This window comes from Dryobates pubescens, chromosome 10 (genome assembly GCF_014839835.1).
Source record: "Dryobates pubescens isolate bDryPub1 chromosome 10, bDryPub1.pri, whole genome shotgun sequence".
In the NCBI taxonomy this organism is placed as follows: Eukaryota; Metazoa; Chordata; class Aves; order Piciformes; family Picidae; genus Dryobates; species Dryobates pubescens.
The window spans coordinates 5,226,452-5,243,115 of NC_071621.1; the positions used below are offsets into that span (position 1 = coordinate 5,226,452).

At 41.8% G+C, this 16,664-nt stretch overlaps 1 protein-coding gene across 2 annotated transcripts in view; it reads left to right on the forward strand.

Moving 5' to 3' along the window:
• Positions 1-15,595, forward strand: part of DHRSX (dehydrogenase/reductase X-linked) — a 192,876-nt gene extending 177,281 nt beyond the window's left edge. The window contains exon 6 of one of the 2 annotated variants that reach the window (XM_054164798.1): positions 14,593-15,595. In XM_054164798.1, coding sequence (XP_054020773.1) covers positions 14,593-14,790 — 198 coding nt within the window. In that variant the 3' untranslated portion in view covers positions 14,791-15,595. The remainder of the gene's footprint in view (positions 1-14,592) is intronic. The other variant, XM_054164796.1, reaches the window with a different exon arrangement.
• The last annotated feature ends 1,069 nt before the right edge of the window (positions 15,596-16,664 follow it).

Sequence of the window (16,664 nt, forward strand, 5' to 3'; positions counted from 1 at the left end):
CTTGCATAGCTGTTCCAAGTGCTTATAAGCTTTAAAAGAAATAGAAATAAAATAACAATCCTCATAAGTAAGTTGCAACTTTGGAGATAATGTGTCAGTTCCCATTTTCTGAGAAGGGAAAATAAGTTATGTGAGCCAAGTGATTTCAAAAAGGGCAAGAAAGAGGTTCCAGGAAACTACAGACCAGTCAGCCTCACCTCCATCCCTGGAAAAATGATGGAGTGGCTCATCCTGGAGGGGATCCTTAGGCACTTGGAAGAGAAGAAGGTTATCAGGAGTAGTCAGCATGGATTTACCAAGGGGAGATCACGCTTGACTAATCTGATAGCCTTCTATGATGTTGTAACAGAATGGGTAGCTGCAGGGAGACCAGTGGATGTAGCCTACCTTGGCCTTAGTAAGGCGTTTGACACTGTCTCTCACAACATCTTTGTGAGCAAGCTCAGGAACTGTGGGATAGAAGAACAGACAGTGAGGTGGATTAGGAACTGGCTACACAATAGGGTGCAAAGAGTGGTGGTCAATGGTGCCAAGTCAACTGGAGAGCTGTAACTAGTGGAGTACCACAGGGATCAGTGCTGGGTCCAGACCTGTTCGACACCTTCATCAATGACATTGATGAGGGGACAGAGAAACAGACAGTGCTCAGCAAGTTTGCCGATGACACCAAACTGGGAGGCTTGGCTGATATGCGTGAAGGCTGTGTGGCCATTCAGTCAGACCTGGACAGACTGGAGAGCTGGGCACAGAAGAACCAAAACAAGGGTAAGTGCAGAGTCCTGCACCTAAGAAGGAATAATAAACTGCACCAGTACAGGTTAGGAGGTGATCTGCTGGAGAGCAGCCCTGTGGACCTGGGAGTTCTGGTGGACAAGTTATCCATTGGTCAGCAATGTGCCATTGTGGCCAAGAAGGCAAATGGGATCCCAGGGTACATTAACAAGAGTGTGTCCAGCAGATCAAGGGAGGTTCTCCTCCCCCTCTACTCCACCCTGGTGAGGCCCCACCTGGAATATTGCATCCAGTTTTGGGCTCCCCAGTTCAAGAGGGACAGGGACCTGCTAGATAGAGTCCAATGGAAGGCTTCAAGGATGATTAAGGGACTGGAGCATGTGCCCTATGAGGAGAGGCTGAGAGATGAGAGACTTGAGTCTGGAGAGAAGACTGAGAGGGGATATATTAAATGCATATTAATAGATGAGGGCTGGGTGTGAGGAAGGAAGGGACAGCCTTCTCACTTGTGCCCTGTGATAGGACAAGGGGAAATGGATGTAAACTACGGCAATATAAGCTCCACCTCAACATGAGGAAGAACTTACTGTGAGGGTCACAGAGCACTGGAACAGGCTTCCCAGAGACATTGTGGAGTCTGCTTCCCTGGAGACTTTCAAGACCAACCCAGATGCATTCCTGTGCTACCTTTACTAGATTGTATGGTCCTGCGCTGGCAGGGGGGTTGTACTCGATGATCTCCAGATGTCCCTTCCAACCCCTAACATCCTGTGATCCTGTGACTTGTCAAGTGTTAAAGAGTTAAAAGAGTCAAGATGATGGCAGGATGCTCCAAGTCAAAAGTGGCCATGTGTCTTATGCCTGCAATCTTGTGTTTTGAGCACAAGCTGGCAAAGACATTTTATTTTATGTGAGCATGGAGGTAATAAAATTTGTTGTTCAGAATTATAGGTACTCAGGAGCATCCTCTTCATCACTTACAAAGTCTTCATGTTTGTCATACTACATGGGCCTGGTAAAAATGCAGCTGCCATTTTGAATGTAAACTCTTCTGTGTGTTTTTCTGTGTTGTTTCATTTGATTGCCAAAATCTAGCATCATTTGAAAGAAGACACAGTCTCAGGCTGTGCCAGGGGAGGTTCAGGCTAGATGTTGGGAAAAAGTTCTATACAGAAAGAGTGATTGCCCATTGGAATGGGCTGCCTGGGGAGGTGGTGGAGTCGCCATCATTGGAGGTGTTCAGGAGAAGACTTGATGGGGTGCTTGGTGCCATGGGTTAGTTGTTTAGGTGGTGTTGGATTGGTTGATGGGTTGGACGCGATGATCTTGGAGGTCTCTTCCAACCTGGTTTATTCTATGTATGTATGTATGTATTCTAAAATTCAGCAAACTAAAGATTACTTACAAATTAGTATAAGCTAATGCGTTAGAGAATGTAACTTCTAAAGGTTTCATAGTTGCCTGTGGTATTAAGTCCTCTTTAATTTTGATCCATTCACATCTTGAATCATATTAAAATTTTATTTCCAACTGAAAAATTTGGCAGGTATTATTAAATAATGCAAATGTTCCAGCCACTACCTGTCAAAGATGTTGCTTCGCTAAGAGCTTTGTAGGAGGAATGAGTAGTCTCATGGTCTTACTCAGATAGCCATAGTTCAAAACTTAGCAGAATTAAGGCTCGCATAGTTAAGAAAAATAATAACCATGTATCTTGTCATAATTAAGTATTCTTACTTAATGATAGAGCAGTCTGCATCCCAGAAGAAGATTATATTGGATTGCTTACATGATACTATAGTTATGACCATAGAGCTATGAGTAAATAGATAATGTGTATTTTCCTTTACAAACAGAAAACGAGTAACAGCCTTGTGTGCAAGGCATCAGGATTAGAATCTAGGAGGCTCATTCTTTCCTTCTATCTTCTCCTGTCTTGCACATTTGCTTCAGTAAATTACTTTGCTTGTCTGTGAACAGACATGTTGCGGAAAATTCCAGATTATGTGAAGATATCTTGGACAATTCTCAGTGATTTAAGCCAGCCATCCTCAGCAATAGGTAGCTGCAGGACACCACACACCCAGGTTTCCAGGGTACCACACACCCAGCAGAGGCTCCAGCATTTTGTGAAACACGTGTACTCTCTCAGCTCTGTCCTATTATTGCCTGCCTCATTTCCTACAGGCTAAATGTTCTTCCAACAGGTGACTGTCTCTGACTGGATGTTTATGCAATGTCTGGGGCATCTATCTGTCAAATTTTGCATACTGTTACTGAGCTAAGTGAGGTAACAAGTGTAATGTAATTTGAATGGCTGCAATGACAACTCAGTTATGGCTTTGAAGACATCACTGTATGCTGCAAAGCGAGTTTAGGGATCAACCTTCAGGCAAAGTAATCTTCCTCAATGCACCTGACAAAATGAACAAAGGACTTGGTTATGATTAATGACTACCTACAACTACCTGAAAGGTGGTTGTAGACAGGAAGGGGCTGGTCTCTTCTCCCAGGCAACCAGCACCAGAACAAGGGGACACAGTCTCAAGCTGTGCCAGGGGAGGTTTAGACTCGAGGTGAGGAGAAAGTTCTTCACTGAGCGAGTCATTCGTCATTGGAATGTGCTGCCCAGGGAGGTGGTGGAGTCACCATCCCTGGAGGTGTTCAAGGGGAGATTGGACGTGGCACTTGGTGCCATGGTCTAGTTGTGAGGTCTGTTGGGACAGGTTGGACTTGATGATCCTTGGGGTCTCTTCCAACCTTGGTTATACTGTGATACTGTGATACTGTGATACTTTGACCCTAAGCTTCAAGTCCCTGCTCAAATTTGGTTATGTAAAGTTGAGCACTTGTTTCCACTTTGAAAATTGCTTAAAACAAAACACCACTTTTCTAGTCAGTCATTTCAACAACTTAGAAAATGCAGAATGGATCCACAAATACTGCTGCCCAAATCACTGAGGTTATATTGCATTTCAAATGAGATAAATTCAGTTTGAAATAATTACTTTCATAACATCAACAAGTGAGTTCACTGTTGAAGCTGTTATTTGAAGTCAATAGATACCTCTTCAGAAAGCTGGCCAGCCAACAGGGGTTTCATTCAGCTGCCTGACAATGTAGACATCTGGTGCTATTTGAGATGACCCATAATGGCCTGCTTAGTCTGAACCAACTGGTTTGGGAGAGGAGAGTTCAGGGCCATGGCCACTGTCCTCTTCTGCAAATCTTTGCTCATGTTCTGATTGTGACAGAGGAACCACCCCAGGGCTTCAGATTAGAGCTGCTTGCTGATTTTCCAGCAAAACATATTTGTCAGATGGCATTGCTCTGACACAAAACAAAGTGAAACCATTCACCGTTGACATCCTCAAAAGATTAATAGGAAATTCAGGCCTGGGTGCCTGCCTGCTCCTTTGGGTCCCTGAGCAACAGGCTGACCCTGGCAGTCTTTTGAGGATAGTTGATTTTATTCCATGGTCTACTTTGTCTTCAGGCTTCACAGCCACGTATGAAGGGGATGACACAAAAATGAGGTATGGATTCCTAGGCTTTCTGTGTACCTGAATTGCTTTGAAATAAAATTTGCTTTTGGTAGAAAGGGAAGGAGAGATTCAGGGTTTGGTATTCTCTCTGTCTTTTTTCTAGCTGTCTCTGCTTCTGTTCTTCACAGCGTCTTATGCTAGGCTGCTTAGGGAAAAGCCTCTCTTTTTCCCAGAATAAGCATGAATTACTCATATTCTGAAAGCTCATTTCCTTCAACACTTCGTTGGTTGTGGTTTCTTTTTAGTTTGAAAATTTCCCTGTGCTCTTAATGGATCAATTTTCATCTTTTGTTATATATTCATATCTTTGATTCAGAAATTATTTCTTTGTAGCCACAACATTGTCAGGAGAAAGTCTTTATGTTTTAACTCAGCCATTTCTGTTTGTAGCTGCTGTCTCTTTTAAAGATGAAATTGAAAGAATTTTATTATACAGTGAATTTATTAAAGAATTCTCTTTGCTGTGAGTTGAGGATTGAAGAGAAATTAATTTGATGGTGCTGACTGGGTCTCTAGGGAGAACTGTATATTCAATAAAACATCTCTATCCCTTTCTAGTTATAATCAAGGCAGAAACTGGATAGAAAGAGAATAATAGTGAGCTACATAGGAAAGAACAGGAGGAGAGAGAACACAGATAGAAACCAGGGCTTCTGGGTGAATGGAGATATGTCTGAAAAGCTGTACTGACTGACTTTTCTTGCAGCTTTAGCTTCCTAGAGCTCTGACTGTCAGTCCTGGCCAGTGATCTCAGCAGGACTTACAGTCAGCTGCTACAACTTATTGATCAAAAGTTGCTGAACACATCTGTGACCGTTTGAGGCTGTGCCTTTAAGAGAGAGACAGTGTTGGGAACACTCTGGCTGAATGTTTTTGTATCAAAATGAAAACATGATATTCTAAACAAATTTCATTGGTGGGTGGGCAGAATGCAACTTTAAGTTGTAGGGCAGTTGGAATTTTTTCTCAGTTTGGGTTTCAGCCTGTTCTGCCTGCCTGCTTCTCAGCAAACTAAGCGGAGCTGACCTTGAGATAAGCAAAACTAATTCTGCATGTGCTTTTGAAGCCTTATAACATCTCTTGTCCTTAATAACTCCCTTTCTTTCTCTCTCCAACCCCTTTTTGGGGCTAGAAAGGCAGGTAGAGGGGGGAGAGAGGGGGTTACAGGGAGGGAAACCCTCCTCTGGAGGAGGGAATTTTGTTGGGTTATTTTTCTTTGCTGTATATTTCTGTGTATATATTGTAAATACCTGTATATATTGTGTTATATATAACCTGCTTTCTATATATGCTTGTAAATATAGTCTGCTTCTCCGACTGAGTTTAGCTGTGGTTTCTTACTCTGTGGGGGAGGGAGAGCTAGGCCCTCTCTCAGCCTACTACAACATCCTTATGCTTGCATCATGGTTTCTTTTCTAGCCTTTCTTTTCATACTCAGTGTCTCAACAGATTACTCTTTGACTGGAATTGTTAAAGCGACGATCACTTTAGGAGGTCTAGACAGAAGTTATGCAAGAAGCACTGCAAGCACATAGCCTGTGTGCTAGGAGGCTCTGATGCTAGAGCAGCTGCTGTTATATCAGCTTGGAGTCTTGCACTCCTAAGTAACCCAGTTTTTAAATGATTTGCTGCTTCGCAAACGATAGTAACTGGTGCTCTCTGGAACACATGTAATTTGTTTCTCACAAGTTTGTTTGCTTTAATATTCATGGGAATGAAATCCCACCCTACTCCATTTCTGACAGTTATCTAGCATTTCTGTGTTGAGGTGGCTTTGTGTTTGCCTTTGTTCTTGAGAGTCAAGCAGTCAGTTAAGTGTGGCATGGGTGTCACCCCTGCATTAATTGCCAGCAACTAGATGAAAGAGTTTGCTCTACCAAAGAAAAGTAATGTAACGTTCTTATTCTTGTTGCTAAACCCCACTGTGCATATGCATAGTGCTGTTCAAAGATCCCAGATGATTGTTGTCTTTCCTGAAGACAGAAAAGGCAGAAAACTGTGTATATACAGAGTTTTTCAGTCCAGAAATAAGTCAGTAACATACTAATATTTGGAAAACGTTAGCAGAATAACCAACATTGAGAAAAGTAAAGGAATTCTGGCAAATTGTCTAAATACCTAGCCCTAGAAGATGGCCAGTGCTTGCTGTGTCTTCCTAGCTGGAGCCTGGGAGACATGAATTCTTGTTACCTGAGCTAGGAACAGACTGATGAAAACTCAACCATTAAAAAACCAAGGCCACTAAGGAAACATTCTGAATCCCTGTGCCAAAAAAATTTAAAAACCTAAAAGGTCCTCATCAGCCCATAAGCAGATTTCCCATATGAACTAAAATGTGCATATGAGTACCTCAGGTGGGATCACCATTATAAAACTAGTGTTGAGTGTTCTCACAGCAATCTACTTAATATTGCCACTGAGGGGCATTCCACCTATACTTAATGTATTCTGCATTACAAATGGTATAGATAAAAGACTATTAGCATATTCTTCATTGGCATTAAGCCATTCACCATCTTACCAGGAAGTCCTGTGTGCACATCTGCCTATTTGTCACCCCTCATTTGTGTCCCTCAGAATGAGTTTCCCAGCTGTTTCCTGGTCTCTGTCCTCTTTGCCCAACCTTCTCTCCTACCATCTCTCAAGATAGCAGCATCCTGAAGTCATAAAGTACAAACAAAATACAATCAGCTGATTAACTGGAGTAAGGAGAAGCTATTCCAGACTAAGCACTGATCTGATATGATGGCTTGTATCACTAGTGCTTTTTCAATCTTATGGCAAACACTGCCATCATTTGAACTATAATGCATGCTATCCATCCAAACTGTTCATCACACTATTTAAGGCACATGTTGGGGTCCTTACAATCTGCTGGTAGTTACTGAAAACAGTACTGGGAAAATAAGTGCATTGCTATGAATTCAGATGAAGGTGGAACTGGATGAGTACATGGATGAACCCGTAAAGCACCATGAAGTCATCATGTGTAACTGATGTAGACACACAATTCCCAGTTAAGCTGTTGCTCCTGTTGTAGGCAAATGAAATGGATCTGACATTTCACGGTGATAGGGATGTAGGGACTGACTGTTGTCATCTAACACATTTTGTGAGCATTAGTGCCTAGTATTGACAAGATTATGTAGCACCTTAAAATGCATTAATCAAAACTAGTCAACTGACAGGCTGTAATGGTTTGAGCCGTGTCACATATATCCCTGCACTATTCTCAGCAATGCTGGTGAGATGTTGCTGTAGTCAGTGGGGCTGGGGGCTGAGCTCGCTGCCTTTCCAGTTTCGTTTTTGTGCGGTGTGGTTGTCCTGTATGAATCTCAGTTGGGTATTTTCCTTTTTGTTTTTCCTTTCCTCTCTCAGTGTAATCTCATATCTCTGTGGTGGAGTTGTAAATCATTTTGCATTACTCAACTAAAGCTCTCCACTTGCCTTTTCTTTCCTCTCTTGCCAGTGGGGGAAAGAGGGAGAGAGAGGGGGAGAAAAGGGCGGTTAATCCCTGACACACACCTTAAAAAACAACACTAAACCACAAACCCTTTCAGGATATGTCCCTGTTCTCACGGAGCAGAATATACCATTTCACAATGAGGGAAAATTATGCTATGTTGGTGACTTATTATTGGTGAATATTTAAAAAAGGAAATAGCAGAGCTTCTGTAAAAAACAATATATTTATTTGGGAATAGGTAGTGCCCAAATAATGTCATTCTGCATATACAGATCTTGTTTTGCTTAAAAAACCTGGTTACTGGCTATCTTTTATTTCCTTCTTCCACAGCCTACCTATGTAAAGAACAATGCAAAGATATGTAATTTAAATCAGACCATTAATTCTGTTGCAGGGATACTGCAGAAAAATAGGTAATGGCAAAACAAAGTAAAAGCAAAAGACATGACTAACGCTGTAACAAGCAAAAGGAATTGTAGATGCAGGATTTCATTATGAAAAAGTTAAGCAGAAATCAGTTACATGGGTATGACAAAGGTATTAATTACAGTTGCCTGGATACTAATAATGCAATAATTTGTAAGCAAAAATCCAGTTTAAAACCATCCAGTACAAATAAGTTGGTAACTGAAGAGTGAAGAAGCATTGTGCAATTTATAAGAATTCCTCTTAGGACAAGTCCAGCCAGCTCAGAAGAACTACACAGTTGTTGTGAAGCTATGCATGGAGAAGATTAGAAGGGCCAAAGCCTAACTGGAAATTAATCTGGCTTCAGATGTTAAAGAGAGCAGGAAATGCTTCTACAAATATATTAGAAACAAAAGAAAGACTAAGGCGAATCCTTGTCCTTTGCTGGATGCAGAGGGAACATAGTAGTGAAGGACAAGGTACTCAATGCCTTCTTTGCCTCAGTCTTCAGTAGGAAAACCAGTTGTTCACTGGATACCCAGCCCCCTGAGCTGGAAGATAGGGATGGAGAGCAGAATGGAGCCCCCGTAGTCCAAGAGGTGATGGATAGTGACCTCCTTCACCACTTAGACATGTGTAAGTCTATGAGGCCAGATGGCATGCACTCAAGGGTCCTGAGGGAGCTGGAGGAAGTGCTCACCAAGGCACTTTCCACCATTTACCAGCAGTCCTGGCTAGCTGGGGAGATCCCAACTGACTGCAGTTTGGCAAATGTGATGCCCATCTCCAAGAAGGGCCATAAGCAGGATCCAGAGAACTACAGACCTGTCAGTCTGACCTTGGTGCCAGGGAAGGTTATGGAGCAGATAATCTTGAGTGCCATTGTGCATCATGTTCAGGGCAACTGGGAGATTTGACCCAGTCAGCATGGGTTCATGAAATGGGTGAGAGAAAAGCTGTGCATCATGTTTACCTGGACTTTAGTAAAGTCTTTTACACTGTCTCTTGCAGCATTCTCTTAGAGAAACTGGCTGCTCATAGCTTGGATGGGTGCCTGAAAAACTGGCTGGATGGCCAAGCCAAAAGATTGGTGGTGAACAGAGCTAAATCCAGTTGGTGGCCAGTTGCTGGTGGTGTGTCCCAAGGTTCAGTGCTCAAGCCAATTCTCTTTTATATCTTTATCATTGATCTGGATTCAATGTGGGATTCAATGAACCTTCAGTAAGTTAGCAGATGACACCAAATTGGTTTGGGAGTGTTGAGCTGCTTGAAAGTAGGAAGCCTCTACAAAGAGATCTGGTCTGGCTGGATTGATGGGCTGACATCAGTTGTATGAGGTTTAACAAGACCAAGTGCTGGGTCCTGCACTTGGATTACAACAACCCCATGCAACACTACAGACCTGGGGCTGAGTGGCTGGAAAGCAGCAGAAAAGGACCTGGGGATCCTGGCTGACAGTTGGCTGAACATGAGCCATCAGTGTTCTCAAGTGGCCAAAAAGCTGAAGAGTGTTCTGGCCTGTAACAGGAGCAGTGTACCCAGCAGGAATATGGAAGTGGTTGTGTCCCTGTACTCAGCGCTGGTGAGGCCATACCTCTAATATTGTGCTCAGTTCTGGGCCACTCACTACAGGAAGGAAACTGGATTACTGGGGACCCAACAGATCCAGCACTTTGAGAGTCTTGACAGGTGTGTGGGTGGGTGGATATACAGTGTTCTCACATTAGGTACTGGCATGTTCTGGAGCTAGAGTTGCAGTATGTTTTTTTCTTCCAGCATCTCAAAACAGGTAGATCATTCTCTCAGCCAGAAAGTCAGGTTACTCCTACTGTAAGTGTCTGGGTTTACTTTCATTAAAACAGAAAGCATGCCAAAACAAGGAGGAGATCCTCAAGTAAGGGAACATTAAAGCTTTCAGCATTATGTAAGCACTCAGAAGATGGGATAAGATGATTAATCCTACACACACAACTCTGCTCCCCACTGAACTGGAAAAAATCATTTTCCTTCAACTTAAATGATTATACACTAATTGCTTAGTATATTACAGTATTTTTTTTCCTTATGTGCTTAGATAATCACTTTTAGCAACAGGTGATAGAAATAGGGATTTTGCACAGAGCCTTCTACTCAGCATATTAGACATGGTGGAGTAGATGAAAAACAAATTAAATCTGGTGAAAAGTTACATGAGCTGATCTTAATGAGTGATGACAATGTCACTGTGCTTATAGACTGGTCATGGTGTGGCCATGTAAGCACATTTATTATTGTCTAAGCCTGCTCAATATGTTCTTTGTATTGAAGAACAGGAAACAATTTGCTGTATAAAATGGTTTGGTAAAGGTCTGCTAAGGCTGCATGAATAAAACCAACAACTGACTTTCAACTTGCACATAACCTTTATTTAACATATTATTTTGAATAGAATAATTTCAGTTGGAAGGGACCTACAGTGCTCATCTAGTCCAGCTGTGTGATCAGTTCAGGTCTGAATTAAAGTTAAGCTGTTAGCTAAGTTCAAGTATGCTGTTAAGGGCATAATCCAAACGCCTCTTAAACACGGACAGACTTGGGGCATCGACTACCTCTGTAGGAAGCCTAGTCCAGTGTTTGACCACCATATGGACATACAACCCCTCTGCTTGTGTACTTAGCTGACATATCAAAAACTAAAAATCTTGATAAATCCTGCATATCCTGGGACATCCTTCCCATTGAATCAGCAAAAGCCCATGATATTTCTGATGCTGTAAGAAGATCCATATAGACCAGTCTCTGAGCCTGTAGAGAGTGCTGCTCATAAGAACATAATCACACAAATTCTGCCAACAGACATTTTTTAAAAGCAGGTTATTTTTGAGCTGTTGTTGTTAGGATTTGGAAATTATCAACACTGGCATTTGTACTGGAGAGCTGTTGAAGTCTGGAGCATTATGTGCAGTAAACCATCACATGAAGTAATGGTTTATCTGGGTCACTGAATTCTTTAGAGTAAAGCACAGCAGTACATTAAATAGCATTTTGGTTTCTCTCTGTAATTCCAAATAAATTGTATAAAATATGAGTGCTTGTATTCATCATTGTTCTGCCACTTGACATTGTTAAGACATTTATATTGTATCAAAGCTGTTGTCAGAGCATGAGACTCTTAATCTCAGGGTCATGGATTCGTGCCCCACGTTGGGTGCCAAATATGGACTCTCCTGGGGCAATACAGCCCACTCTCATCCCCCTTGGTCCCCCTTTCCCCTCTCCCAGCTCACTGACAGGGGGAAAAGGGCCTGGGAAGGCAGAGTTTTTAGTTGAGATGAGGACAATTTGCTATTTTATTTTAAGGATATCAGATTACACAAAAGAAAACAGGAAAGAAAAAAAAAGTACCAACCAACCAAATCCCAGCTGCGAACGCTGTGACTCCACACCAGGAACAAAAGGGCTGAAACCCAGCCCAGAAACTGGGCGAGAAACACACTTTAAAAACCCCAGAACAGGAATCTTTACAAACCATAGAATATGTTAGAAGAGCCATAAACCCTGGCCAATCCCTTTCCTGTCCTACAGTAAGCATGGTGTCGACATAGTGTAGAACATACAGTCCAGCTTGCTCTTTGCTAGGTGTGTGGGGGGCAGTGGGTGCAGTGGTATGTCACCCTGTCCCCTCATCCTCCATTCCTTATCCCTCCTAGTGCAGCCAGTCAGCTTAAACCAATTCAGATATCAGCCTATATGTGAGCACATGGACTTTATCTTTTTAATGTTATGCTGATCCTGCAAAGAGTTATGTATGTACATAGCTTTATATTGTTTACATAGTCTACTGGAAGTGAGTAGCACTATTTTCTGTAAGATAAAGAAGGATGAAGGAGTAGTAGTAGAGTACTAAACTAAGGTAAACAAGCATTTAACTTTTGTAGATCATATCTCACTGCAGTCATCTTCTTCAAAAATAAACAACATTCCAGCAATTACTTGAACCTGACTTTTTTTAACACACTGACTGATAATTTGCTGATGGAACAGCCCAGTAGATGGCTGAGCCATCATCTTCTGTTCAGCAGTGTTTGGAGCAGGATATGCTGTCATTGTGTAGTAACTGACAGTAAAAGCTGGCTATTGGTACCCATTGAAGGAAAGTATGGTGATATTAAGGCTCTATGCATACTGTTGGCATCAGGAGTTCTTCCCTGAGCTTAAACAGTTTTGATCAAGGGCTTGATGTGAAGCATTTATATTTGAACCACTAGAGCTCTGTGGATGAAAATACCTTGATAGGGCACATTTCTTGCTCAGCAGTTCATGTTCTGGGGAGCGTGACTGTAACCTGGCAAGGAATGCACTTCCCTCACAGATACTGAGGGTGCTCTGTCTGAGTGGCAGCTGGAGAGGTTGTGGTTTGGGTAAGCTTGGCTTGTGTGATTGTGTGACTTGGCTCTAACTTTGTCGGTATGACCAAATGCCAGGTGCATCAGATGAATTAATTATTTCTAATAAGTTATATTTCATTCATTCCACAGTGAGAAAACATAGCTGTTTCTTTTTAAAATATAAGAACCCTGTCACAAAAGCTCAGAATTATTTGGATTGATATTTTTTTAAATAAGGTACTGAGTAACGGTTTCAGTACTGTCTCATTTGTTGAGTTCTTCAGGAAAAGATGTCCCTTTGGGTGCCACAAAGCTGTGAGCAGCATTGGTACTGTTAATGACTCAGAGAATGACTGCAAGGATTGTAAAATGGTGCATTATTCTCTGGCAGGCATTGGTTATAATTATAGAATCATAAGGTTAGAAAAGCCCCCCATTAGCCTAACATTGCCAAGTCCGCTACTAAACTGTGTCCCTAAGTGCCACAGCTACACATTTATTGAGCACTTCCACAGACAGTGATTCAATCACTTCCCTGGGAAGCATGTTCCAATGCTTAACCACTCTTTCAGTAAAGAAATTCTTCCTAATATCCAATCTAAACCTCCCCTGGTGCAACTTGAGGCTGTTTCTTCTGATCACATTGCTTGTTACCTGGGAGAAGAGAGTAAGCCCCACCTTACTACAACCTTCTTTCAGGTAGCTGTAGAGAGTGGTAAGGTTTCCCCTCAGTCTCGTCTTTTCCAGACTAAATAACATCACATCCTCAGTTACTCCTCATGTGATTTGTGCTAGACTATTCATGAACTTAGCTGAACCCTTCTTTGGATGGGCTGATAAAACCTATCAAGTGCTGTGTTCTAAATATGGAAGTACTGCAGTGATAGCTGTGTTATCCTTCTAAATGCAAAATGGAAATGTTTTGCTTATCCTTGAGATGAAAGGAGTTATGACTCTAAGCTATTCACTTATTAATTTTCATTTAATACTAATGGTATATCAGACATTATAGATCTTTATGACTATGCACTGTGTAAGATATAATTCCCTGGTTTACCTGCCTGCTTGGACTGAACTGCTCTTGTGGTTTCCATAATCCTTTGCTTGTGTCATATTATTATTAGAGTGAACACATTGCACATACATTGTGGTCTTCATCTTCTTAAGGCAGAGTACAGAGCCTTTCATGAATAATTAAACTGGAATTTTAATATTAGTGTTTGCTTTTGGTTCTATTATCTCTAACTAGCTCTTGAAAAAATGGATGAGAATATGTGCACTTGCATCCCAGAAAGCAAATCACATTCTGGGCTGCATCAAGAGAAGCATAGCCAGCAGGTCAAGGGAGGTGATTCTCCCCCTATACTCTGCTCTGGTGAGACCCCACCTGGAGTACTGAATCCAGTTCTCGAGCCCCTGTTACAGGAAAGATCTGGATGTGGTAGAGCATGTCCAGAGAAGGGCCACGAGGATGATTAGAGGGCTGGAGCACCTCTCCTGTGAGGACAGACTGGGAGAGTTGGGGCTGTTCAGTCTGGAGAAGAGAAGTTTCTGAGGAGACCTTATTGTGACCTTCCAGTATCTTAAGGGGGCCTACAAGAAAGCTGGTGAGGGACTTTTTAAGGTGTCAGGTAATGCTAGGACTAGGGGGAATGGAACAAAAATAGAAATGGGTAGATTCAGATTGAATGTTATGAAGAAGTCCTTCCCCATGAGGGTCGTGAGACACTGGAACAGGTTGCCCAGGGAGGTGGTAGAAGCCCTATCCCTGGAAGTTTTTAAGGCCAGGCTCTGAGGATGTGTCTCTGAGCAACCTGATCTACTGTGAAGTGTCCCTGCCCATGGCAGGGGGGTTGGAAGTAGATGATCCATAGGGTCCCTTCCAACCCTAACGATTCTATGATTCTTTTCTGTGGTTTGAAGCCATCTCAAAATAGCACCATTGTAGAAACGGTCTGCACTCTGCCAATACAATTGGTGGCATTTTTCTTGTTACCAGCTTGAGGTTTGCATAAGGACCACAAGTGTGATGGTACCTGCCTCGCCTAAATGTTTATTGTCGTTGTTTCCGCAGACTCCAGAGGAAGGAGCCTCTACAACCGTCTATGCAGCAGTATCGCCTGAGATGGAAGGAGCTGGTGGCTGCTACCTTTACAATGAGCAAAGGACAAAATCAGCTGACATTGCATACGATGAGGAGCTGCAGAGAAGGCTCTGGACAGAAAGCTGCAAAATGGTTGGGATTACTGATAAATCTATCAGAGTTCCCTAGAAGAAGCCACTTCCAGATGAGTAGATGATATACACTGACAAACATCTTAGGTGAATTCTTGAAGCATCAGTCATCATCTTGGAAATCTGTTCAGTCCCAAAGGCAAACATGAACCCCTTTGTTCTTCATTTGAACCCCTAATCTGCTAGGGTGTGGGGGCTATGTTCCCACAGGAGGATGTAGTGGTTGGTTTTAAATCTAGCCATCAGTTTTGTAAATCATGATGTTTCAGTCTGTGATTAAAATGCAATCTTTAACCTTGTGCAGAGTTGAGTTTTCATTATTTGCTCAGCAACAACAAAAAAACAGACAACAAAACCCTTTATTTGGCTGTGTTTGTGACACGTTGAACTTAAATATAATTTACTTGTTAGTTGCAGATTTTTCTCCTTAAGGTTCTTTAGTCTTTAAAACACTTAATTATGAATGTTAGCTTGTTCTAATGCAGACATTCATGATCACTGTGTTGTTTCTATCATAAGATTGGTTTTGTATGTCAGCTTTTATCCAGAAGTATTAACCGAAGGTCAGAATAAAAAACAATATAAAGACAGGATGCTGAATTCAGTTGTTTTCAATTTGGGTTCAGCTGTCTTTTAAAGATGAGCCATAAGAATGAGGAAGGGATCAAACAAAATAATGATGGCACTGATTTTGGCAGAAGATGCATTTGGCTTGTTGTCTCAGTATGGGATAGGAGTACTTGTCCCCCTTTCTCCTGAACTCATGTAAACTTACCTCCACAACTTGTTTGGCAACAAGATTCACTTAACTACTGCCCACTGCATAAAGAATCATCTCCTTTCATTGGTTTTAGGCCTAGTTGATACGAGTTTCAAAACTGGAGTTTGTGGTTTAAGGGAGACACAAACAATGTCACTCTGCTTCTTCCACATTGCTAAAGAGTTTGGAAAATTCAAACATGTCTCCCTTAAACTATCTCTTTGTCGTGTTGAAGAGTAGCTCCTGCCTGCTCATCTGATTTACACAGCAGCAACAGGATATTTCCCCTTTTGTTATGCATTTCTTTCCTAAAAAAGTCATAGAAGATGTTTTATGTTTAATTTTATTTGACTGTCTCCAAATGTCAAGCTATTTTTTACTGAAATTACTTCTTGTAAACCCTAAGTTTTCTCTTCTGAGTGGAACAGTGGACAGGTCAGATGCCATCAGTTTTGAACACACATCAATGTGTTCAGTAAGTCTACGTGCAGCTACCAAAGTGAAACTTCAGGAATTATTTTCCCATCCACTGAGCAAAGAACAAAACAGACATGTGGCAACATAAAGATAGCCTGAGCTTCCATGAACTCATATAACTAAAAGAAAAAAATTAATTGAAGATACACACAACGTTTTAATGAGGAAGATGATAAACCGTGAGAATAATTTACAGAGAGACTTCCACTGGAAACTTCAGTCAATATTAGTAAGTCTCCCCAAAACATCTGAAAAATTCTGGGGAGATCTCATAGTGGCATTCTAGAATATAAAACAGGCCTACAGGAAAGATGGGGAGGGAGGGACTTTTTATCATGAAGCATAGTGACAGGAAGAAGGGTAATGGTTTTAAACTGAAAGTGTATAGATTTAGATTAAATACCAGGAAGAAGTTCTTTCCTGTGAGGATGGTGACACATCGGAACAGACTGTCCAGAGAAGTTGTGCATACTCCATCTCTGGAAATGTCCAAGTCCAGGTTGGACAAGCTTTGCACAACCTTGTCTGCTGGAAAGTGGAAAGGAGGATGGAATCGGGTGGTCTTTAAGGTCCTTTCCAACCCAGCCCATTCTGTGATTTTATGATCTCTCTTCAGTGATCTCAAGCATGAACTCTGTAACTAGGCAGCCTGAACTCCTGCTGTTAATGGAGTA